This window comes from Xiphias gladius, chromosome 24 (assembly GCF_016859285.1).
Source record: "Xiphias gladius isolate SHS-SW01 ecotype Sanya breed wild chromosome 24, ASM1685928v1, whole genome shotgun sequence".
Lineage (NCBI taxonomy): Eukaryota > Metazoa > Chordata > Actinopteri > Istiophoriformes > Xiphiidae > Xiphias > Xiphias gladius.
This window is the reverse complement of record NC_053423.1, coordinates 7846723-7872540: the sequence shown is the minus strand read 5'-3', so window position 1 is coordinate 7872540 and position 25818 is coordinate 7846723. Positions and strand designations below refer to the sequence as shown.

Below are 25818 nucleotides of genomic sequence, written 5' to 3'. Positions count from 1 at the left end.
GAGCCCCCCCCCCCCCCCCCTTATTATTCTGCACATTTCTCAAAGTTATTTTAGCCCACAGGTCATTTTAATTTGACTTCTCATATTGCTTTTAGACCAGCTCTCATTTCATTCTCTTTCACTGTCCCCTCTCTCTAACAACCTGCTCCAGGTTCTGCTGAGGACACTTTTGGATGACCTGAAGACAGGTTACGTAAAAAGCTACAAAAATATTAGAAGAATGATACCATTGTCTCTTCAGCAGGCAAAGAGGTTATGGTTCCTTACCCACATGATGCATGCGAGATAAGAGTGGAGATATTTAAAATCTCCTAATTTTTGGTCTTGTCTAAATTGGCTCCAGCCTGTGTTATGTAGTTGTTTTAAGTAAAGACGTGACAACTCGTTCCCAATACACTTATCAATTAGTATTTATTAAACACTCTTTTTCATTCTCAACATCTTTTCCTTAAATAACTACAGAACAATGTACATAGGTTCATCTCACTTGCAGCCACAAATATCAAAGATATTTACAGGTTTACATACAATATATACATATGCACAGGAGGCATGTACAGAAGGCTTCTGTGTGTCCCTGTGGGATTAAAGATCACACATTTGGCTACAGCCTCAAGAGTCATGAGGGAAGTTCACTGACAGAGTCATAAAAGACAAAACGCTGACAAAATAAGACAGGATGATATTTACAGGATGTTCAGTTGTATCGGGGGGTTGTGGGTGAAAATGGCACTGTGTTGGCTTTTACAGTATCCACTAAGGCCTGTGAAGACCCTCTAGTGAGAGTAAAAGAATGTTTTGGAAAAAAAAAAAAAAAAAAAAGAATTAAGTGAGTGCCACTCAGTTGTCAGACACGAAGATTTAACACTATGTATAACATATGACACTGTGTGTACACATTTACATATCAACAGATATGAAATATGTCAATCATAATTTTAATGACAGGGATTGGGATGATCACAAAGCATCCTGGTGGTTCCATCAATAAAACACACATATATACAAAGGAAGAAAAAAAAAAAAAAAAACACCACCCAAGGGAGACTACAACAAGCTCACTTCCCCATCTTCCATTCTTCTTTTTTCCACAATTATATGCTTCCCTTTTTGAATGCATATGGAGCAAAGACAGTACCGACTGTAACATGCATTAAAAAGCGTGTAAATGTTTTAAAATTTGACTCCCACCATATTTTGCTCATTTTTCATTCAGCTGGAAAAACCTTACAGGTTTGAAATAGATTTAAATACTGCGAGAAGCATGACTTTCCAGCTAACATGAATTCAAAAACGGTAAAATCAAAACTAATAAATATTTAAATAACAAATATCGCTAAATAAGTTTCAGCTTTAGTCACCGTTTTGCTCAATATTAAGGAAATTAAAGCATTTGGAGAAAAGAGGCTTTTCCTGTCTTCAGAAGCTGTTCAGTAAATAAAATGTAAATAATGTAATTGCTGGATAAACATGGTAGCTGTGTGTGCAAACTAACTGTTTTTACTGATGTAGTGGTTTCAGTATTATGGTGGGTAAAATGAGCCATTCAGACCACAGCTGTTACTCTGTCTACTAGTTCCAACATCACAATATTACAGCTTCTTTAGAGAAAAAAAAAAAAACTGACTGAGATGGAAACTTGCCGACTGGTTTCAGTAAACTATAAGAACAAAACTGAAAGTACAAAAAAAAAAAAAAAATTTAAATATGTCCAAATTACACAATATCAGTTTTGAATTTTTAACCCCAAAACACGACTAAAATTAAGGCATTACCACTGTTTGTTCAAGTTCCGTATGATGTTTACATCTCTGAACTATAAGTTTGTAGCACAGTGCTCAAGGTCATTAATGTTCATTGTGGTATGTAAGAGGATGGAAACTGTTCAGTTCCAGTGAGTAGCACCAACAATGGCAACACTGACAAAACATGATCCCATCACATTTCAAGGTTTTGTGCACTTTGAACTGAGATCGAGACCAACCTTTAAAAAAAAGATTTTTCCACATTACTCTGAAGTTGGATGTAATACAAAATGTAAGGCTTTTGAAATCTAACTGAAAAAAAAAGAAGAGGAAAGAGATTTTTGTGCAGGGAAAATGCCACAAATGTGGACAGTATGATACTTTGAATTAAACGAGCTTTGGAGACGTGGAACAGCAGCAGTGTGACTGAACAAGGCAGTGTCTGTATGATCCGACAGGCCCAGGTGCGTTGGTCCTGCCCAGTGCAAAATGCCAGTCCGTCACCCAATTGGTCCGTGGGCCTTCTAAAATGTCCTAGGCCACGTTGGCCAGCTCTGTCAAGTCTGTTTCTGAATCTGTCTCATTGTCCCTGCAAGAAAACAAGAATGTCTTCAGTTGGCATTTTGCTTCTCAGACACACAAACTCGAGGGACGAGAGGATTCCAGACCACAGCCTTACCTCTGTTCCTGTAGCAGTTTCCGGTTACCTTGCCTCCTCTCCTCATCAATCGGATAAAAGTACAATATGACCAGGCCGATAATGATAAGAGCTATGGGGGCAGCAGATACCAGCACTTTCAAGGCTAAATGCACTTCCTCTGGTTGAGAGCAGCCTCTAGTGATGTAGCCTGCAAAACTAAAAATGAAGACACTGAATTATGAAACTGAAAACTTTACTATTTCACATCCTTATAGAATGCAGAGTGTTCAATTTCTATAGTAGTAGACAGTAGTAATCCAATTTTTAGTAAAGCCAAGATCTTGATACGAAGGTACATTTCCCATGAAATTGTTGATCAGATGCCAAACCTGCTGTAAAGTCAGTCATGTGATGCAAGCACACATCACACACTACAGCCTTACTGTACTTAATCAAAAGACAGCAAAAGGAATTTGTTGCTTTGATGTGGGATTTGGGTCCTGGGAGATTTGGCTTAGCCTCATTTTGACTTTTTTTTCCCCCCTTTGTTGTGTCCTGGTGAATTGGATAATAAAGCCCTACAAAACATTTACAATATAGGTTTTGTGTGTGTGTGTGTGTGTGTGTGTGTGTGTGTGTGTGTGTGTGTTCATGTGAGGACTTACTCTAAACTAAGAGTGGAGATCCCCAGGGAGACTCCAGAGGCGAACTTGGTGAAGAAAACGTAGAAGGAATAAAAGAGAGCTTCATGGCCAGTGGAGTTAGGGTTTTGCACTTGGAAATCGTCGACAACATCAGGCAGCATGGACCTGAGAGAGAAAAGTTAGAGTCAGAATTGGTTTTTACATCTGAACACTTGATGACACTCCAAGTAAACGCTAACCCAGGGACAGCAGAGGGTCTTACCAGGGCAGCAGGAAGGCTGCGGCCACTCCGACCCCAGAGGCAAAGGAGACAATGTAGGTAACAATCAGGTTACTCTTCAGACACACCACCAGTATCATGAAGGGAACCACAGACTGGAAAGAAGAGAAACATATTAGACCACTAGAGCACACTAGATCAGCTGTCCTTCAGAGATTTGCTTCCCAAAACAAGTCTCTTAATGGCACTAGAGCCGTTTTCTTACAACTCCTAGAACAACACTTAATTCCTGTCAATCCGACAGGCTTCATATGACTCAGAAGTGGTGTTTGGCCGTGACTGTGGGTCTTACCAAGGTGCCAGCATAAACCGCCGTCTTTTTCCCAAAGCGAGTGAGAAACCACTGCCAGAAGGGGATGGCCAGAGTAGCGGAAAGCTGTGGGGAAGAAAAGGGGAAAAAAAATAAAAAAATTTGGAATTCTGGTAAACCAGCTGCTTTGCCTTGAAACATACACACACACACACACACACACACACACACACACACACACACACACACACACACACACACACTGACTAAACTCAAAAAAGTTCCAGTAAATTCCACTAAAGGCAGGTTAGCATGATTTTGGAGAAGTAAGAAGTGATGATCCTCTGTGTCATAACAGAAAAGAGGCATGTCAATAGGTGCATTCTCAACATGCTTCAGTCTCCGATCCAGACTTGGATCCAGCGTGATGATGCACAAGCACCTTTGACCTCTAGCATCTGTCAAACACAGCAGTGATGATGGAAGATAATACGGCTTCTACGGCTCTTCCCAAAACACATTTGAGCTCAGTATGATGCAAAATTCCACAGGGGTCACCCAAACGACTCAACGGGGGGGGGCTCACTCAGATCAGTACCACCTCTGACCCCTCAGTGTTTAACTAAGGTACAGATCACACAAAGCCCTGGTGCAACAGTATTTTTCCCCACCCACTTTTCTTATGGATATGAGTGAAAATAATCACCTCTCTCTCACTACACATTCATCTGTGTTACGATGAGAATGGTCTGCAATAACAAAAGTGGTTTTATGGGGTTTCTCTCTAGCAGTAAATATGCATCATAATTTCATTTCCCTCTTATTTGCATGCACACACTTTTTGTATCTGCATCATGTGTGCTCTTGAACTGAGTCTGCACTTCATCTTCAAAACCACCACTTCCCTTCACAGACTCAACCCACACTCCAGTTTTAATGAGCGTTTGTCTTCTAAATAGACCTGATAAAGCAAGTTTTACACCACTGACCTCAATGTATTCCTGTCAAATGAAACAGAGGAGCACAACACAGCTGCTCCTCTGATATAAACACTGTCCAGCCTTCGATAATGTGTTCATTTGCTGTGCTGCATCGAGGCTGGAGAACAATGTGCCGTACAGCATGCTCTCTGCAATGAGCCTCACATTAGCAAAATGGAGCACACAAGGCTCTTTTTGTTTGTTCCTATCTGATGAACTCCCCCCTGCTCTCACAATGTTTCAATACATTTGAACCTGTATTGTTTCAGTCCACTAACTGACAACCAGTTTGAGCTACAAGCCCTTATATAATGCCTGTTAGTTTGAGTTGCGTTAATTATTTTTGTTCTAATGAGAGCTGAGCTTCTCAGATTAGTCTGCCATCTCATCAAATTACTAAAATTGAGGATTAGGATCACTTAGTGCTGATTAAGGGTAACTTCATTAAAGGGCAGTTTCTCTGAAAGCTTACAGTGTTGAAGCCTTGAGAAAGTCATTTCACTGAATAAACTTTAAAAAAGAAAAAAGAAAAAGGTCATTGGCTTAGCTCCGTAATCCTTTCCATAAAGTAAAGGATCAAAGCATGAAATCTTTTCAACCTCTTTCACATGTACTTTCTCACCTTGTAGAGTTCTGCTGTGCGTGCTACAGTACGCACATCCTTGGATTAATTAGGTTTAATACCAGTCGGGGACTGAAGAATGAGTGATTCCTTGATATGTGAAACTTCTCTTTGGATGCATGGTTACTTAAAAGAGAGGCCATGACATGAAAGGAGAAGCAAAAGTGTCTCCCTTACTGTCTGTGGGAATGGGATGCCATTCAGGCAGAGCAGTCAGAGTGGACACACATCATGGAAATAGGCAGCCAGGAGACACTGCTTTCTAACAAAGTACAGACTGGCTTTGTAATTGGAGACAAATTTATGTGTTTGCCATGGGAGTAAAGCTTTTGTCTGAGCTGGGAAGCTAATGGCTTAACTTATTCCACACAAATGGGCTGCCCAAGGTTTCATTTGTGTGTGCGCACGTGCGTGTGTGTGCGCGTGCGTGCACTCACCATGATGACCAGCAGAACATTCTGGAAGTCGTTTCTGAAGCCCAGCGTGGAGCTGCAGAAGAGAGCGAAGTTTCCCTCCAGGAGCTGTGGGGCGAAGCGTACAGACGCACTCAGTCAAACTTCACGGCGTAAAAACAAACAAATACACACACCTCCTCCGGGCTTTGGCTTTTTGCATGCACACATTGCTGCACCCTGGCTGCCAGCAAACCAGGCACAAAACCCAACAGAATATATAAAGAGATATAAGAAGAACCAGGGGAACTCAGTAATATCGGGCAGACACAGAGTCAGGTGAGACCAAAGACTGAGATTGACATACTGAACATAGATTTAAATCCACAGGAAAATTGTATGTGTGTGTGTGTGTGTGTTTGTGTATGCCTTCATACACACCATGAAAGCCAGTGAGGTAAAGAGGAAGACCATGACCAGTTTGGCATATGGCCCGTGTCCCATCACCAGTTTAATTCCCTGGAAGAAAGACATGGGCTCTGACCTGAGACGACAAGACTCTGAAAGGAGGGAAAATGGGAAAGAATACCAAAGATGTGATTGACATTCACTTAAATTCATACTTAGCTTTTTCATTCCTATTAGCATGGGATTTCGGTTCATGTTACATGAGCAGCTGCCTTTCAGGCTCATCCTTTACTGGATAGTTGTGTCTTATTAGTCACATTATTGGTCACAAGGCCACTAATTTAACCAAAAGCCTGTCAGCCAACAGTCCTACCGTAGCATATAGCTATGACTGTGCATCCCTATTGGACTACAGCAGAAATGTCAAGAACAGCTCTGTCACGTGAAAGACGTGTCTTTATCTGTCGCTTTTTGAGACTTTTATTTGTGACAAGCCACAAACTTAGGCTTACAACTGAATATACTGACCTGCTACATGCGATATGAAATTAAAAAGGCAAGAATCAACATCTGAAAAACAAAAACATTGTCTCTGATTTCCAACTTATTTCTGTTTTTATTTGTTTGCCCCCACTCAGTTTGGTTTTGAATTAAAGCTCTAATGAGGCTATTAGGAGGAGTGGTTACAGACATCCAAATTGAAAGATGGAGCCAGTGCGATTGACAGATTAGTGCTTTACCTTTTTGCTCTCTCACACCGAAGAAAAGAACAAGAGCACACAGGACATATATCAAGCAGATGATACCAGAGGCGATCATGTAGGCCGCTTTCTGTAGAGGAAGGAGGAGAGCAGAAGAGGACGACAGTTGGTCAACGCATTTTGTATCCCAAATTTTACTTTAGTCCTCTCATATCTGTTCATGCTGCTTGAACAGTTAAGTTGTTATTAACCTTCACTGTCAAACATACGACACGCAAATAATTTTTTACCGTGTGCTCCAGGGAAATTACAGGCTCTGAGTTATTGAGTCCAACAGACTTTGACGAGTTGTCCAGGTCTTCTAGGATGTCACCGGGTCTTGGGAGGCAGGGCGCGTTGGCCATGCCTACTATCTGCCCCTGGATAGCTGTACCGAGCACAGTGCCCAGAACCTCCACCGTCATCCCTGATTGGAAGAAACATGGGAGACGTTTAGTCGCAACATCTTTTTGTGAGGAGATTCATTTAGAAAAATAGTCAGTCATTCTACATGCGGACTGTGATACTCACGGTATGCAGTGGCTGAGTCTCTCTCTTTCTGCTCTGAGCTGATGAACATGGTGAGGGCAGAGTATGGCACATGGAAGCACTGATGATCAGAGACAAAAAGAGTAACAATTTGAGGAACATTAATGCAGCTCTTTGGTTCACTTTTGGTCAAGTTAAAGTAATTGTTGACATTTTGGGTAATTTCTTTATTTGTGTTACAGCAGAGAGATAAATGAGTAGATCGATACCAGTCTCATGTCTGTACGGTAAATGTGGAGATATCAGTTAGTTTATCTTAGCACAAAGACTGGAAACGGGGGAAAACTGCCAGTCTGGCTCTTTCCAGGGGTAACAAAGTCCACTTACCAGTAACCCTAAAACTCACTAATTAACATGTGGTATCTCGTTTGTTTAATCTGTGCAAAAAGCAGCGTTCAACCCCAGCCCATAGCCAAGAAATAGTCCAGCGCATAACCCTCGGTAAAAGGGCAGATTGTAGTTTTTATATGGATCTCATAAACAAGATATAACAAGTTATTTGTCATCTTTGGAGGGGCTGATGGGTGGAATTGGTTATCTTTGGTCAGATCCAGGCTGTTCCCTCTTGTTTCCAGTCCTTATGCCAAACTTAGATCATTTTTTCCTGGCCGAAAGTTAACTATTACTTTCGATTACTGTGAAATGAAAGGATTTCCTGACAAAATGTTATTTAGGTTTAGGAAATATTGCTTCACTATGTGACGATTGAATCAGTTAAAAATTAACCCAGATTTATTGACCCCATAATAACCTTTAACTTTATAATAAGGAATCACTGAGGGTGTAAAAAGGGTTTAGATGGTAAAAATCGGATTGGGAAATCATTTCATGGCCAGTTTCATTTTCATGACCTTGTATTGCAGACATGGAACAAGTGAGCATTCACCGGGGGGGTGTCTGTGTCTGTGCGAGTGTGTTACTCACAGTCTGAAGGCTCTGGAAGAGGCAGTAGAAGAAAAGGTACCAGATGACTTTGCCGTCCTCAAAGGGAGGAACATACCATATGAGAAAATAGGAAAGCACAGCGAGAGGGGTTGACAGCAGGATCCTACACATGGACGGGGGGGGGGTGAGAAGAGACAAAAACAACAACGTCAGTGGATGGAAACGTGCTCCTACTCAAGCATGAAACACTCTCACTCCGTAAACAATTATGAAGAGAGGGGCCACTTATTACATAACAAATTGTGGCCCTTTAAGTGGGTCTTTCATTCAGTCTGTGCCAACTTTTCCACAGCAAAGTTTCATTTGAGTTTACTTTTTCTCACTCATTATCAATAATGGGAACATAATGTTCCTGGGGTTCACATGCATGGAACAGGTTCAGCTCAACGAGTGGCTGGATCTGAGGGTTATAAGAGGATATAAAATTGGGGAATGTTATACGTACAAAACCAAACTTGCTACATCTTTTCCTGTTCAGATGACTGCTAACAGCTTCTGTTACATAAATGAAAAGAAAATGTTTTACTTTTGTAAACAAATGCGTGCCACCCTGCTCTCCCCCTCCCCTTTTTCCTTACACGTCTAGCTGAAATTCACACGATGAGGTCATTTCAAGAGGAAAAAAAAAAAATGCAGAAATTTTGCAGAATTGACTAGGTCACTTCCTGCCCTCTATTCGCCTTCCTCCTATGGTCACATCCATGCTCTCCACTCAGATATGAGATTGTGAGTGTGACCACACCTCTGACGTGTAGGTAAAAAAAAAAAAAAACAAGGTGTGGCTTGTGGAACAGGAGGGGGCATCCAGCTTGTCCGTCTATTCTCTTCCAGAAATTCCTGTCTGCAAGGAATACAAGCAACAGCATGCAAGCCACCGTCGTATATATCGTACATAAATGCACTTTTGCCTTGACACCAGCTACTGTCCATATCCAAAATCCATATAGCTCTATTTACAGCCAAACTCTGATGAAGAGTATGAGCTTTAAAGTGAGAAATGTCAGGAGGAGCAGCATTCAACGAGCTCTCTCGTGCATGTGATGTGATGTGATTAACTGTATATACCTTTCCAATCGTGCTAGGAGTCATGTGCAAGTTAAGGCAGGCGTTTTATCTAGAGATGACAGTACACTTAGGACTGCATTATTTAATGCCCCGTTTCCTTTTTGCCACATGAGAGGCACATCTACCAAATTAGGGATGCCACTTCCTTTGGCTTTAGCTCGGTCTATCAGTGAAAATACCTTTACTTGAATTTTTTTAATTTCATTCAAGCGCCCCAAAACATGGATGAAATAATCTATAGTAGCAAAAACATAATGACTGAATCCCTGAAAACTTTAAAATAAACTTTCAAGTCCCGTCATTTTCAGTGCAGGCTGTTCTTAAACAGTTTGCAGGGATGAACTAAGACTTGCACTATGCTTGCAGGACTGCAGTGACACAGTACACCATATAAGCACTGTCCAGATGCCCTTCCTGGAATCATATTTAAATGTCATCTGAAATAGCCGTGCTGACTAGGGAGGGGGGACTTTATTTTAGCAAGTCAGGCAGCTATTAACTGTGAAAACTTTTTTTTAATAGGTTGATATGTAAAAATCCATTCCTCTGGCAGCCATCATTGGGCTGGATGGGTGAACAGCTGTAATGAATCTGCAAAGCATTCTTTCGCTCAACAGTAACTTATAAAATATCAGAGAAATTAAAAAAAAAAAAAAAAACAAAACAAAAAACCTCAGATATTCCATTAGCTGTACAGCAACATTGAAACTCATTCTGCTCACACCTTGAACTGTAGTAACCTCCTGAATTCCTCAGCGACTCTTTAAAAATCCTAACAGAGCCCTCTAAGCTGACGCTATTGGCCAAAGCAGGTGGTGTGTTGTGGGCTGGACCTATGAGAAGCTAGCCTGACTCGTCTCCCTTCCCCCACTTTTTCAACAGAGATTTTAAGATGGAGCGGCTCCAGCCTCCTTTTTCCTGCTTCCTCCCTGCTCCCAGGCAAATTACTCATCTCCTCACATCATCACGGCTGCGCTGAGCATCATGCGACTAAACATGCCAATCACTTCTCCATCCTGTCATCCTTCTACAGCCCCCCCCCCCCAATTTCTGAGAACAAATGGGCGAAATGAATCTCGCTTAGCGCAAGCAACATGAAGAATGACCCACTTTTGAGAGATTTTGATTCAAGTGTCAGGATCTCAATGCCAGCTGAAAATTAGAATAATGATATACCAATCCTCCACGACATCAAGTCAACTAAGCCTGATTAAAATTAATTTTCTGCATAAGCAGTAAGTCTATCAAAAGAACCACTGTTATGAGCATCAAGAAATGTGCAAAATATATCATTTCAAAATATTCCATTAGATTACGCATTCAGGAAAGACTGAGATGATACATTTTTTTTGATTAAAATGTGATTAGAGCTGTAAAGTTACACCTATGGTACACAATATTCCTGGTAACATGTAGGAATCTTTAAAAATTAATCAAACGGTGCTACTATGAGGCCAATAGTTGCTTTTAATAGGAATAATAACAAAACCAAAGTTGCTCATGTGTTAGCTAAAGGTATCATTGTCAACTATTTTTTCTGGTGGTAATTTCCTGTTTGTCCCATATATTCGAAGAAGCTTTGTTTGATTACCAATGAAGTACATTTATGGCACTTCCCAGGAAGTGCTAACCAACAGCTGAACAGGATGATAATTCCTTTGTACTCTAAATTAAATTATGCAGGTGTTCTGCCTGTAGGCACACCCCTGTGCTCTTTCGTACACAAGTTACACACGTTTCAAAAGCAGCTAGGGAGATTATATTTTTAATCGAGCAGGCAAAGGAGCGAATAAGGTAAGTGCAGCACCGAGCCCTGCATCTATCTGTGGTTCTCATTTTAAAGCTGCCTAGACCCTCTGAGACCTTGTCAAAGTGTCCTCACTCTTTTCCTCCACTGGCCCATTTTCTGCCCTGATCACCCTATGAGGATCTGCATATTCCCATTTACTACTGAGGGGACTGTAGCTCTGAAACATAGTGCCATAACCAGCTGCTCACAGTGACACCCTACACCGCACTTATCACACATAACCACATGAATTATACCCCTCAGACCTGGAGTTCCATGAGGGTTCTTCAATATTTGACAATGAAGGAACAATTGACAAAAGTCACAATCCAATATTCATAATTAGACATATAACTCAGATAAACCCATGTTGGTTGCTTAGAGATTCAAATGCAGAGATGTGGGGGAAGGGACATAGTGGCTGAAAAGAAAAGGGGCAGTAACCTTTCCGTGAAAAAGGCCTAAAGCGTCATAGTCCTCCTACTCCCTCAGCCTGGCTGCCTCACACAGACACAGACAACGTTTCAACATTCATTTTGTTCCAGTTCGTGCTGCTTTTCGTGTGGGGATTTCACAGGGAGAGGCCAAATTGCACTGGTCACACTGAAATAAAACCAAAATACTTGGCGTCTTTTTTTTTTGGTCTATAATCGAAAAATATAGTACTCTTATTTGTTCAAATTGACCCTATCAAAATATCACATGAAAAATGAAGATGAGCTCTCTAGACAGAAATTCCAGAAGAGAGAATCTGAAAAATGGTTTGTGTGCTTCCTGCAAGAAGCAGACTCAGTAGCAGGCAGGAGTTATATTTGTCAATGCCATGCCAAAGGCCCTGCTGTGGAAAAAGCACAAAACCAGCGGCTGCATGAACTCCTTTTATTGGTTTAGTTAAAAAACAAAAAAAGCTTAGTGCCTTTGTGTTTTGGCTTCAGTGGTCCAACGTGGACCATTTCAACCAAAGGCATTTTTCAGGTCATTTTAATGCCAGTATGCATAGCAGCAATTTTGTCTGTGTGTCTGTGTGTCTGTGTGTCTGTGTGTGTGTGTGTGTGTGTGTGTGGGGGGAAATGAATGAACATGTATGCATATGTGGGGGGGTGAGGAAATGGTACAGCAGGACTTGCTTTAGCATGACCCATAGTAACCCTTCTTGGGAGATGACGCTGGCGATTCCAACGGAGGCCCGGCACAAAGCCCCGCCCCAAAACACTGACACTTATACAGTGTATTGCTGGAAAACTTCCAGCAATACACCACCAAGAATGACAGCAGCCCCCCACAGGCATTTCCGAAAGCCAATATGTTACAAAAGGTGCTTCAATGACTTTCGCTTTTTCATTATGGGGTATTCAGTGTAGATTGATGCAGGAAAAAATTAATTTAAACAATTTTAGCATAAGGCTGCATAATAACAAAATGTGAAAAAAGTGAAGGGGTCTGAATACTTTCTGAAAGCAATGTAAGTGGGTTTTATCAACAAGGTAATGGAAAAGCTTTGGCAGAGACCCAAATATTAAAACTAGAGGAGGAGGGTGCTCCAGAGAAAATGACCCTGATCTGCTAAAAGCTCTGAAATCCAAATGTAGTTCTCATATGAATCAACTCAAACAGTATGAGACTTCTGGGTAGACCTACCAGGGCAGCATGCGTCCAAAACGTGTCCATGGGCTACGGGAGACCAGGAATCCCACTGTGGGGTCTGTTACTGCGTCCCATGCTCGGCCCACAAACAAAATGATGGAGGCATAGAAGGGATCCAGCTGTGAAAGTAGTAGACACAAAGATTAGTACAACTGTGACAGTAAAAAATAAAAAAAATAAAAGAATTTTGGCGAAAATTCAATCCCGGCATTGTACATGTATAACAGTATAGCACCCACACTAGGGGGATTAAATGTCATAAGCAAACCGAAAAACTATTTAAGGTGCCACTTTGCAGCTCAGCCTGTTTGCTGTTCATCCAGCATTGTTCAGAGGAGACAAGCCTAAGTGCAAGCCAAGCTGCATGAATGCTCCCCTCCTGACTGTACAATCTGCGCCATGCTGTGTCACCCAATTGACTCTTCACAGTCTTGGGAAGCCAGACAAAGCTAAACCCTGGGAAGCTGGTGACTTACACTTATTTTGGCATTAACCATCAGATTAGTGTCAGAGCCCATTAAAGCGAGCCCGTCCTCATCGTGCTACCATAGCCCCCCCCCCTACATTTTTCAGCCCCTGTAAGCCTTTTCACACAGTGGAGCCCCATGATGGAGTCAATAATAGAAAGAAGAGAGAAAACTATTTCACCTCTTCATTTTTCCAGGACAATCAGACCATTAGTTGGTAGTCTTTGGTGGTCACAAGGAAGGATCAGGTACAGCTCCATGCCCTCATGCCTGTAAATGCCACCTCAAATACTGTGGCAGGACAGCGCAGGGTGTAGGGAGGACAGTAGCGGATGCACAGTATGTTTCCATCCCCAGTAAGGGTGGTCTTTTAAGGACAGCAGGGTGGCTATATTTAGGACTGTGTTATAAAAAGTGACACTCAATGTCTGGAAAGGTGTGCTCATGGAGTTTTCAAATAATCTCAACCAACTCACCTGAGCTACATCCAGTAGATAAATCTGCAGAAAAAAGCCCAAGGCGCATCCTGTGATCTGGTAGGGTGCTCCACCAACGGCATAGCTCAACTTGTTGCAGATTGACAAGCTTTTACTATTCTCATGCTGTGAAAAAACAAGGAAAAAAGAATGGAGAAAAAAAAAACAGTTAATCAAGGTAATTGGTCAAATACATTAACCTTAAAAGTGAAACCAGGATAAGGAATTTTTTTTTAAGTGTAGACATAATAGCAGACATGAGATCTGTCTATCTACTGTGAAGATAATGCCTAACAAATGAACACTCACTTAAGGCATATTACGCACTGACCTACTTTTGGAGAAAGTGTCCCTAAGTATTTGCAGCTGTCCACGACCTTTTTAAGGCTTTGGCAAGCCCTAACCCACGTAATTATAGAAGGGGTAAATTCTGCAAAATCGACGACAGCAGTTTAACCTCAACAGGATTTCTGCGACACAGCAGCATACAGTTATACTCCCCTGGTTTATAAATAGGACAGAAATTGAAAAAACTGCTTAACAATTTAATCTTCAAACTGTAGTTCCTTTAATCTTTAGCCTCACCCTTTTCTCACTAGTCCAATTAAGGCAATAACACATTTTCTGTGCCTCGTAAGGAATGTGGGCTAAACTCTTAAATCACCAAAGCGTTATAAGAGCCAGAAAGTGCAGCTGGCAAAAAGCTGACCATTGCGTAGCCTATTTGGCAGACGTCAGGGACCGCCACTAGGAAAAAAAGAAACCCTTGGTTTTCTTACAAGAGCTCATTCTCCTACATCTTCTTCTGTGTAGATGCAATATGTTCCTCAACAAACAGACTCTAAACAACTCTTAATTGCAACACAAATCTCTGTTGGTAAGTGCCGGGACATGACAATAACATGGTGTCACAAACACTAACAGCAAGGGGGACAGCACCTTGGCAGCAGGCTGAACTGACTCAACACCCCAATGGATTTGCTGCCAGTTTGACCATTGCTCTGACCACTGTTGCCCACAGAGGAGGGAAAACACATCCTCCTCCCTAACCAATCAAATGGTTGTTTTTGGTCCTGCCTAATCTGCCCCCCTTTCAGCTGGCCAAATAATTTTTCCCCATCACTGCTACTGTTAATAGCCCCCAGAAAAAAATCCCTTTTCAAGATAGCATCAGTTTATGAAAATCACCTTGATCTGCAGGCAGATTTCATTATGATAAGTCACTGGTACTCATCTTAAATCAGACCACAACACAAAACATCACTTTGAATGCGAATGAATAAACCAGCCTCTGTCTCTTCGATACACCCAACCAAGCCTTTGTTTAGGTGACACAGCACCCACTGACTGAAAAGAGAAACCAGCACCTTCAAAAGATAGAGGCAAATATTCAAGCTGTCGTAACTGAATGCAGTGGTTGGCTTTACAACAGTTGGACTATCTGGTGATTTAGATCATGTATCCATTAGTGAACTCAGGGTCTCACGGATCTAACAATACAGTTGTAAACTGGGCAAGGAATGGCCACTAAAGAGCTGTCTATGACTGACAAAGGCCAATGACAAAACGTTTTTGGCTGACAAAGTGTGGAAGACCAACTCTTTTTCACCGTGTATAATTCTCCTACACCTGTTCTACTTGTACGCATAAGAGTATACACATTTGTGCCCCTCCTAGTTTTAAAAATACACTGCAGCGACTGTAGCTACTTTGTCATGTAACTAATCACAGGAATATGTCATTGTGACAGTATATTATAGCACTCTTTTTTCACACGGCTTTGAAATAATGCAGTGTGCATCCTAATTACATCAGTCACAGTAGAGGAGTTATGAGTATGTTTTGATGTCTTCTGCAAAAAAAAGGCTCAGTGCCTCTCATTTCATATATTTAATAAAAGGAGTTCCAACTGTGTTTGTAGACCTGACATGAAACGATTTAATATAGCTTCCTGTTTCTACCTCAAAGGCTACTATTCTGTCATAAGTAGCACCAGTAAAAAAATAGTATCACTGTAAAATCCCTGGTATGGGTGGGTTTTTCAGATATCCAAAGATAGTAAATGCAAGTTGGATTTGAGTTGGGATTAGACATGTTAAACACTTTGAATAGTCTACACTGGAAAAGAGAGAAATGTCAAAAGGACTGATTCTTGGAGGTTTTGGGAAATTATCCTCTGCCTGCTCCCTCTGCTTGACACGTTGCCTTGGTGGGTCCCTTACCGTTGCATTCTGTGCTATGGGAAATGTGGGAATTACTCTCAGAGATGCACTTGAAATACCAGATTAAGTGGGGATTTCCTTTGACAAGGGAGGTGAGTCTAGGGAAGTTAGATCACATGAAAACCTAAACAGTGAAAAGTGATAGCTTATATCATATACCATGACACCCTGCTACTATGTCAAAGCATTAGCAATGCTGCTGCAAATTCTCCTGATTTTGCTACTACAATGCAAGGCATGCTGTCACATTATTTCTGAAACAGAAAAGCACGTACCAATACATTTGGTTTCCTTAAAATTTTTTGTTGTCATTTATAAAATATATATATATATATATATATATATATATATATATATGTGTGTGTGTGTCTCAACAAGTGAGACCTGGAGTCCTTTCTCTCAGCGGTGGGGGAGCTTCAGAGAAAGGCCCTCAACGCAGCATTTGAAACACTCCCCTTTGGCGACTGAATCTCATGTAAAGCGCCATCAAGGATGTAGCCTGGATGCCTCGTTAGTACTACTCGTCAGTAGGGCTACACCCTACGGCGGCTTTTGAGCCACTCATATTTTCAGCGTGACTGCAAATCTCTCCTTCGTCCAATGCATTTCATCACTTCAATGAGAGTCATCGTGCTACTGATTAATACCAGTGCAGCGTTATAAGTCTATATTCAGTATACGTGGTTAAATGGATGTATAATTTGGCGAGATACGCCAATATAAGGCGAACGCGACCGTATTAGAAAGAGCAGCCGTCAGGCGAGGAGAGTGGCCTGTTCAGGATTTAAATGTAGTTTTATGTGGCTGGGGTAATGAGTGCAACGAAGACCTCTATGATTACAGTCTACAAACACAAATTATGACTTAAAGTTACTAAATTTAACCGTCTCAACCACCGTCCAAAGCCGCGGTTTCTATGATTTAAACGATTTGAATAATGTCTCTTGATCTACATGGGGCCAGATGAGGCTGAAAAGGTGATTTATTGTCTGAAATTAATTGTTGTTGTTTTTTTTAAGTTTATCATTTTTATAAATTCTTTCGTTCATTCAACCGTCTTAGTCACTCTTGAGGCATTATGTTGGTTAACGCTTGTGTAGCAATACTCGCGCCTAGCTAACGCTAACGTGAGTCACTCCTTTAAAATGTCAAATTACCGGTGTGCGCCGTCCACTGTCATACTCAAGGCATGAAATGTTCTTGTTCAGTCATCGCCTCGTCCTATGGGATGAGGTGACTAACACAGGGAAATGCCAGTAAACCAGATATTTGAAGCAACGCGATGAATGGACCCACCTTCCTGGCAAGTTTGATGCCATCCGAGCTGAGCGGTTTGTTCAATAAACTGGCGCTGGAGTATTGTTCGCCTCCTTCTCCCTTTGCCATAGCAGAAGAGCCGCCGGTTGCTGGGTTTTATAAACTTGGCAACAAAAAAAAAGGAAAAAAAAAAAAAAAAAAGTGTAGCAAAACTCGAGGGGGAAAAAAAACCGTCTTCCGATAAGGTTTGAGGAACCACGTCCAACAGTCTCGTCGCAGTCTGTCATCTGTTTGAAAACTGAGAAGATGCAGTGGCAGAGAGAGTGGATGTAGTAATTTTAGAGCTCCCGCCCCCCTTTCAACATGCCATTCACCCTATCTTTACCCCGCCCTCTAAAGGCGGGTCACGGCGGCCGGTCTACGCCTATCCTGTGTCGTCCAGACCTGCATCCAGCTCTCACTGCAGACATGTCCCCCGAAGCCCGGAGTATGCAGCTTCGCCGAGGTCACACGTTGCATATCTATATAGCCCATAAACAAACATGTTCCTATATCCCCCTAATGTTCCCTAGATTACATTCTGCAATTAAAAATGTAAACTGGGTGGGTATTTTATAAACTCTGTATTATGTTATACTCTGTATTGAACTTTTGGATCACGAAAAGAAGGGGGGGGGGCACACTGGATTTGCTATCCAGGAAAAAAAAACACAGGAATTATAACTGAAAAGTTAACTGAACAAATAAATTTAAAAATATAATCTATATATATATAATATAATCTATTTTTACAATTGTGGCTATACAGTATTTTTCATATCATCTATTAAATCTATTACCTGCATTTCCCTGGTTACTGATTAAGTCAGAAGTCAGAACCAAAATCAGACATTTCAGATACCAAAAAAGAAAAAATCAGGTAGTACTGAAATTAACTCGGAGAGGACAGCATTATAACTTCACAGAAATGTTGTTCGAGTAATATCATCACCTATTGTTGTAAAGTACGGTAAGGTCACTGCCAACACAGTATTGTGCCCGACTGAACTAAATTCATTGATAGGAAGATAAAATATAAAGTACAGTGAGTTGATTATTCAGAAATAAGTTATTTTTAGGCAAAATAAATATCTGGGTTCTCTGTGCAAGATCTGCAGTAAGTTTGAGAAGTTTGTGATGGTGTATTGAGGCAGGAAAATACGGGATTCTGCATTGTCACTGTCATTGTCAGTAAATGGTAAATACTTCCTCTATACTGCACATTGATATGTTTACTGTCAGTTAAAGGAATAATCCTAACACTTGTTCAGCCAGGAACTCATGCAGAAAGGTGAAGATGTCCAAGCAGACTGCAGCAAGATGCAGAGGAGAGACTTCAGCACAGAAAAGACAGGCAGCACAAAATCATGAGCCAGTTCCGGCCCTGAATTTAAGAGAGATTTGCTACTGCTACTGTCATGAAATGGTGTGTTTCAGTCTGGAGCCTGTGGTGTGCAGTGACATCTGTGAATGTCACTGCACACCACTGGTGTAACTCTGCTATCTGTGTTCAGTGATGCTGTATTTCAACCGTCACATGTCCTGCATACTTCTGTCAACTCAAAGGGGCCACCTTCCTCTGTACTGGCCACCGATGAAGTCGGTTCAAAGCAACCGTTTTAGCTCCTTTTAATATGGACACACATATAGCCTGTCTGCTAAATGGAAGCAAACACAAGATTCCTTATGTGTGGTGGAACAAACAGCTTTTCTCATGCGGCCAGCCAGAGGTTGCCTGCTTGAAATTCTCTGACTCAGGTCTTTATTTGCAAAGCATCTTCTGCCACCGAGAGGCTGTGAACGTATGTTCCCATTTTAGCTGAGCACACATACCATGAAGCCTCCAGTGTACATATGCAGTATACACATACAGCCACTAGTCTGAATACTCATCTGTGTGTCTGGTCGGAAAACCGCTGGATTGCAGGCGACGTATAGATATTTGCAATGTTTACTCATGATCACGCATGCACAGAGTCTTTTCACCCTCACACACACTTTGAGAGAGAACTCGCGCACACACCTGCTGCCTCCCCTGGCTCAAACATTCATTTTCAATGCAGCTTTAGCTCGGAACCAAATACCTTTTTTTCCTCCGCACACACAATACACACGCACCTCTAAGGGGGATTTTCCTGACTGTATTATTAAACTTGTGTTAGTTAAACCTTGACCTTGCCAACTGTACAGTCAAGTTCGGACCATATGCACACATGGTGTGAGTCTGTAATTATACGGGCAAATCAATGTGTGTCAACATACTGCAGATTAGATTAGATGTTATGGCCTGGCTTTGGTTGTGTTGGTGAATTCAGGTGACAGTGGGCTCAGCTTAGCTCACATTTGATCTCACTCCAATATAATTAAAGGATTTCATGTAATATATCTGGAGCAAAGAGTTACTAGTCTGTTGCAAAATGTTTTGTGCCTGTTGAAATATTCCTGCTTATCTGCCAATAAAAATGTCGCACAGGAGCACGGAAGATTTGAGACGTGTTGTAATATTGAAAAACTGACACATGCTTGAAAGAGGGCAACGTGAAAGAAAGACAAAGGACCCGTTGCTGATATTTTGCATAAATCAGTCACATAACATAATTTGCACAAATATATCAAGATGAGTGACTTAATACTATTAGGGAAGGTCACAGCATTTTCATACAGCTCAGAAGAAATAATATAAATACTTTTCGTCTTACAGATGACAAGTTGAATCCATTGACATTAAACCCACCATAGCTCAATTCCTTACACTCAGGCATTTAGCAGCTGCAGCCTTTCTTGGTCTCATCTTGTAATACCAGGTCCCTATGGTGGCCAAACTTAGCTAATGTTACTAACTTTACATTAATGTCGCTGTGTAACTGACTTTTCTGAGTCAGTTTGCTGACTTTATGACTCCTTTGTTCTCATGCCACCGTTGAACCAGCATTTTTCACACCATTTTCACGCTGACAAAGTCAGACCATGTAACTTTTAAAAGAAGAAATAAAACACTTTTACAACTGAAAAGTTGAATGCAGAACCATGGTCCAAAATACATAGATATTTAGCAGCTAAAGCCTCGCTTGATCTAATATTACCAGTAGCTTATAACTAATGTTAGCGAATGCTAGCTAACTTTACACAGATATTGCTGTATACAGTAACTGAGTCAGTTCACTGACGATGATTATGAAAGTTAGATTATATGTAACTTTTAAATGATGCATTGCTTATACATATGAATTCATTAGTAATTAATTAACAGCTGCACCATGACTATTATCAGTAGCTTATGTTGGCTCTTTTAGATAACTTTAGATATTTATTGCTGTGTAACAGACATTACTAAGTTAGTTTTAAGACTTTTTGACTCTTCTGTACTTGTGCAACTGTTAACCTATATTTTAGCATTTACCATTATCCTCTAATCCCCCATTTTCACACAGTTCTTACTATTTAAGCACCTGTATCATGGTTTGAAAACGTTTATGTCATCTTAGCAAACAAACAACTCTTTGCTTTCAAGGAAATACATGCAGTGTACTGATGGCTGATGAATGCACTGTCTTCCCAAAGTTGAGCTACACCTAGAGGGACTTAGCCTAACTGATTGGAAACCAAACTCCCATGCATTTTAGTGCAACAAAACAAAGCCTGTACACGGCATCCTGAGAGACCTAACCCTAATCCAACAAGATACTTTCCCATGGATCACCTTACCTGTCCTATTTGTTGTGGCTTGATTTTAGAAAAAAGGGCCCAGAGAGGTTGAATAAGTATCCCCAAAGGAGCTGCTATGACCCTGTGTGTAGCTTGGAAGACACATTTAAAGTTTCGAAATATTGCCGTGGATTTGTCCTGTGGTGCCTTGGCTGTAGTGTTGGAAAATGAGTGCAAGCAGGGACAGAGTCACACTGGAAAAGGTTGATCCAAGCACGGGGAACACAACAAATACAAGCCTAAGTCGTCTGGCATGAGTTTGTGTATATATGTGTGTGTATGTTAGCATTCAATCCCACCGGTGTTGTTAAAGTCCCACTATTTGTTGATGGATATCCTATTGGCACTTGTAATGACATTTTTGTCTAAAAGTGGATATATTTGTTGTGTGTGTGTGTGTGTGTGTGTGTGTGTGTGTGTGTGTGTGTGTGTGTGTGTGTGTGTGTGTGTGTGTGTGTGTGTGTGTGTGTGTGTGTGTGTGTGCGCGTGTGTGTATGTATACTGTATGTGTATGTGTAATATGCGCGCGAGTAAAGCCTCGTGACTGTGTGCATTTGTTGCCAAACACGGTGTGTATGAAAGAGAGCAATGCCATGTAATGAATGCAGAAGCTGTCCGATAGGTTGAGCTTTGTGTGTGTTGAACAAGCAGAGGTTATACATAGCTCAGGTAGGATTGAAACTCAAGATCGAGGGGCAATACAATACATGCACACGCATTATGACACAACCTCCCGTCAAAAAAAAAAAAAAACTGTAATTTTTTTGTAAGATTCCGATTCTCATTAAGTTTGCATGTATTGAAAAAGGGGGCCACATATACAATGATTTACCCGCAAGCTACGAAATGTGACCTACATGATTTTCCTGTGAATCTCGAGCCAGCTTGACTCGGGCTGTTCTGGCTTAACAGGTCTTTGTGGCTGTGATCCCAGTTAACCTCTGATGCATAAAGGAGATCTTACCAATTAAAATGGATTAGACGCTTCTTTAATTGTCTGCCCTGCCTGTTGTGACTTTCATCAAGAGCTACTCCCTTTTATTTGCCTTTACCCACACATTCAAACTTGTTTCTGCCCATACAACACTAATAAACTAACACTTCTGCCGGAGGCAAACTGATGCAGGAATTGTCAAGATATTGCTCTTTTCTAACCTATAATGATAATGCATACAGGTGTCAAGTACTTCCTTCATTTACACTAAATTTGCATTTAACTGGCTAAATGAGGGAAACACGTGTGGACATAAAGTTTACCAATGGAAGTTGGTGTTCGTTTTCTTCATTATGGGTATACATTTTCAGAGTAAGCACCTTTATGCTGTTGCAAAGCATTTCTCTGATGATTCAGAGGCTACAAACTTAGCAGTTCAAAGGAATTTGCTTAAAGCAAAGATAGTCAAATATTTTAATCTGTAAACAGAGGGAAAGCTCCATATCTACATGGTCAGTCTGTAAGTCATCCATCTCACCTCAGATACCTGGTTGTCAATAAACTAGCAAATGTATGACCCGCGATCCAGTCTTCCTACTGCATATCTTACTTAGTGTGATTAATCGCATCTGATTGGATGCCTCTATCTTAACAGTGCATTCATCTGCAGGGCATGGGAGTAATTGGACAGGTTTAAAGATAAAACTCATATCCTAAATCCACATCAGAATGTTACTGGTCCTGCCAAGTAGGCACTTGCAGGATTTCTCTCTCCATAGAAAGTGGCTGTAATGTGTGGGTCATTGTAGGTAGTAAGGATGGGATTGAATGGGCAAGGAACTGGTCAGTAATGGTTTTAACAAGATGGTGATGCTGTTAAGAGTATATGAGCTCAAGCTTGCTGCTTCAACCAAAACAGCTCGTGGCTGTGTCTGAAATCAGTCCCTCGTTTAATCATTCACTAACCCCTTTATCACCGAGTTTACTCAATAAAATTCAGATTTCCGACACTTACATACATCATACATAATACATCGCTCACATGTGTTATGTCACATCAAAATGCGACACTTGGCTTCGTGGGATTGTTAGCAGAAGGTAGAGTGCACACCATGGACACTACTTTTTTCTTTCAATAGACATTTTGACCGATCGAAGCATGAAACGCTCAGGTGGAACTACTAGCATTAGCAATGGCTCTGTTCCATTACGTGTCCCAGGAAGGCTGTTCAGTGAGCCAGTGTGTATATACCAAACACTGGAACTGGCTCAGTGTTATCATTTACACCTTTTTCCTGCTTTGACATGTGAAAATGTGTGCTGTGAAAAGGGCCTATCGTGGGCAGTTTGGGAGGTACGACAGAGTAAATAAACGTCACACTCGGAGTTAGGACAGTCAAATAATATGGCAAGGGGTTAAATGTAGGAATCCAGGGTCTGATTTACCTAAACTCACCAAATCCTTAAAAAAAATACTGGACTATAGTTTATGCAGTCAATTGCCATTTTCAGTATGATAGGATTTTTCTTCCCTTTTCCTGCATTTCCTTTTTGTTGTATTTTTGTCGATGACTTTTCCTGCTTGTGTCATGTTTTTTTTCCCTTCCATTTAGGTTATTTGCAGTGTAGATAATATATGGTTTTCCTCATGAAGAAGGGACTGACAATTACCAAGCCATCATTGTGTTTATTTTAACTATGTCGAAATAGTAGCGACACACTATACTTACAGCAACTCTGGGGGCTGATGTTGTGTCGGTTTTCAAAGTTTGAAAGAAATTTCCACCCTAAAGTTCATCATTCTTTAAGTTAGATGTTTGCATATTAAGTGGGAATATCTCTTATTTTTGCAAAAACGTGGTCAATTGCTGACAAAATGATGTCACATCAACTTAATTCCAGCCAATAGACTACAACACTCTGCAGCCACGAAACATTGTGTTTTTAATAAAGGACATTTCCTCTTGAATGGAAAACTTGATGTCTCACTGTTGCTTTATTGCTCTCCTTCTAATTAAACCCAGAGAGGAAAGTATGAAAATGCCAATCCATGTCACTTCACATCGCCTCTATGTTTATTGTCAAAATTCAATATGAAAAGGTTGACGAAGCGACTTAAGAGAAATTGGTTAAAAAAGGTAACTCACTCCAAGATAACCCCAAGATACACCGCTGTCAGGGGGGATCAAAGGGTACAGATGATCCCGGCCCAAGGCCCAGGGGGGAGCTCATGCAAAGATCATGCAAAGGTCTACGGCCCAGAGCACAGATGCTGCGAACTGACTAGCTAAGTCAAAATCCCAAGTCGCCAAAAATTGGGTTCAAAAAAGAAAATCAGGAGTAAAGAGAGAATGAGAAAATGAAAGTATCAGAGAGGCAATGGTCAAATATCTGGTCAAGTGAAGAGTCACCAGGTATGACATGCAAAGCTGAACATGGCAGACTAGCAAATAAAACTTTAGCTAGCTTAACCTTTAAGTAACATTAGCATGTTCACTTAACTAAATGAGAAAAACACTGCTGCACTGCACTTCTAAAGCTATTATATTACATTTGTTTCTCCCCTGTTTTGTTTTAAGGTAAAAGGAGGAATTTAACTGTCACAGTCTAATTTGAAAGGAATTATTTTGATATAACTGACATTACCTTTGGTGCTTTATAATTGTATTGAGTATATTAATTAAAAAAAGAGCATGGCCTGGAAGGGTCTATAACACTAAATTTGGAAATGGTTTTCAGAGACCCCATCTGTGTCACTACAAGGCTAATAAGAGCTTTTTTGAAATTCACTCTGTTTGTGTTAGAGCTAAGGGTGTGTGGGTGGTGGTGGTGCTGGAGTGAACGTGGATGAGGGGCCCAATTTAGAAAATGTTTGTCCGCCTTCCCATAATGCCTAATGGCTAGCCTGTCTGTCTGTAGCCTCTCTGAGGGTCCAATCCAACTGACTCAAACATTGGTGTTCTCACATACAACTGCTCCAGGAAATGTCTAGATAAGTTCAGGGTTGCAGTGCATGTGTGAAAGCACTATCTGTCATGACCCCACTTCTGCTGCAGACACAACAACTCATTATGACGGTTGTACACACAAACAGACACAGTGTTGAATGTAGTCAGGTGATAGTTTCAAAGTCCATGTTTCTTGACAGTGTGGCTCAGAATGACAGAACATTGAACTTTGCTGTTATCAGGATGGTCAAGATGCTCTGACCTTTGTTGGCATATAAGACATAAGACATCTAACCCAGACTGGTGATGTCACCGTGTTTAGGTTGACCGTCTTCCTGCACTTCTCCAGGTTGTATAGGCCTCAGGTGAGGGTGTGTTAGAAAGAATAGCACACATTCATTGGCCCAAGACTTCCTTGTACTTCGGGTTCCAGAAATCATATGATGTCGTGGTAATAAACTGAATTTGTGCTTATTGGAGCCTCTCCCCTTGGTAAATGAGGGGAATGTAAAGGACCTTAAGTACTGGAGAAGCGATACTTTTCATAATTCAGAGTTGAGTCAAAGGGTCAAAAAAGGTCAAACAACTTTGAGTCTCATCCCACTCCAGCAGGGGGCTGTGCTTCGAGAGGAGTGAATATTTTTCCAAGCACGTTCTCTGTACAGCAAAGGACAGAGAACGTGCTTTTGTTCTTCTCAGGAAAGGAGAAAAGGATATGTTGTTATAAAAGACTGTAAAATAATACTAAAAACCTCACACTGGTCGATATCTATAACACTAGATGTGTTTTCAATGACAACAGTGTGTCAGAAGAGGGTTTCTTGATGAGATGATGCAGATATCATAGATCCTCCAGGGATTTTCAGGCACATCTCAGGAGAAAGAATGAGAACAGGAGATTTGTGAGAACGAAAAGAAGATAATGTTGCCATGCACAGACAAAACAAGCTCACGTGCAAACACAAAAATGCCCTGCGTTCAGCTTTGTGATAATAACAGGAATATAGCAACAGCAACACAAATACACAAGTAAATACATGCATGTACACATTAAGTGTGTTCCATTCTCAATGCGGT

General features: G+C 41.0%; 1 protein-coding gene across 3 annotated transcripts; it reads right to left on the bottom strand.

Moving 5' to 3' along the window:
• Positions 1-392: 392 nt before the first annotated feature.
• mfsd2ab (major facilitator superfamily domain containing 2ab) lies at positions 393-17402 on the bottom strand. Of its 3 annotated transcripts, XM_040121657.1 has the most exons (15): positions 17016-17251; positions 13637-13762; positions 13342-13451; positions 12688-12812; positions 8175-8298; positions 7233-7311; positions 6953-7128; positions 6702-6792; positions 5995-6113; positions 5599-5682; positions 3602-3685; positions 3292-3404; positions 3051-3194; positions 2425-2601; positions 393-2334 (listed from the first exon to the last, which is right to left on the bottom strand). In XM_040121657.1, exons 4-15 carry the CDS (start codon positions 12696-12698, stop codon positions 2280-2282), a joined length of 1257 nt encoding a protein of 418 aa, XP_039977591.1. In that variant the 5' UTR covers positions 12699-12812; positions 13342-13451; positions 13637-13762; positions 17016-17251; the 3' UTR covers positions 393-2279. The 3 variants fall into 3 exon arrangements, with proteins under 3 accessions (XP_039977591.1, XP_039977590.1, XP_039977592.1); XM_040121656.1 differs by lacking the exon at positions 13342-13451 and having other exon boundaries at positions 17155-17402; XM_040121658.1 differs by lacking the exons at positions 13637-13762; positions 17016-17251 and having other exon boundaries at positions 13342-13625.
• Positions 17403-25818: the final 8416 nt, after the last annotated feature.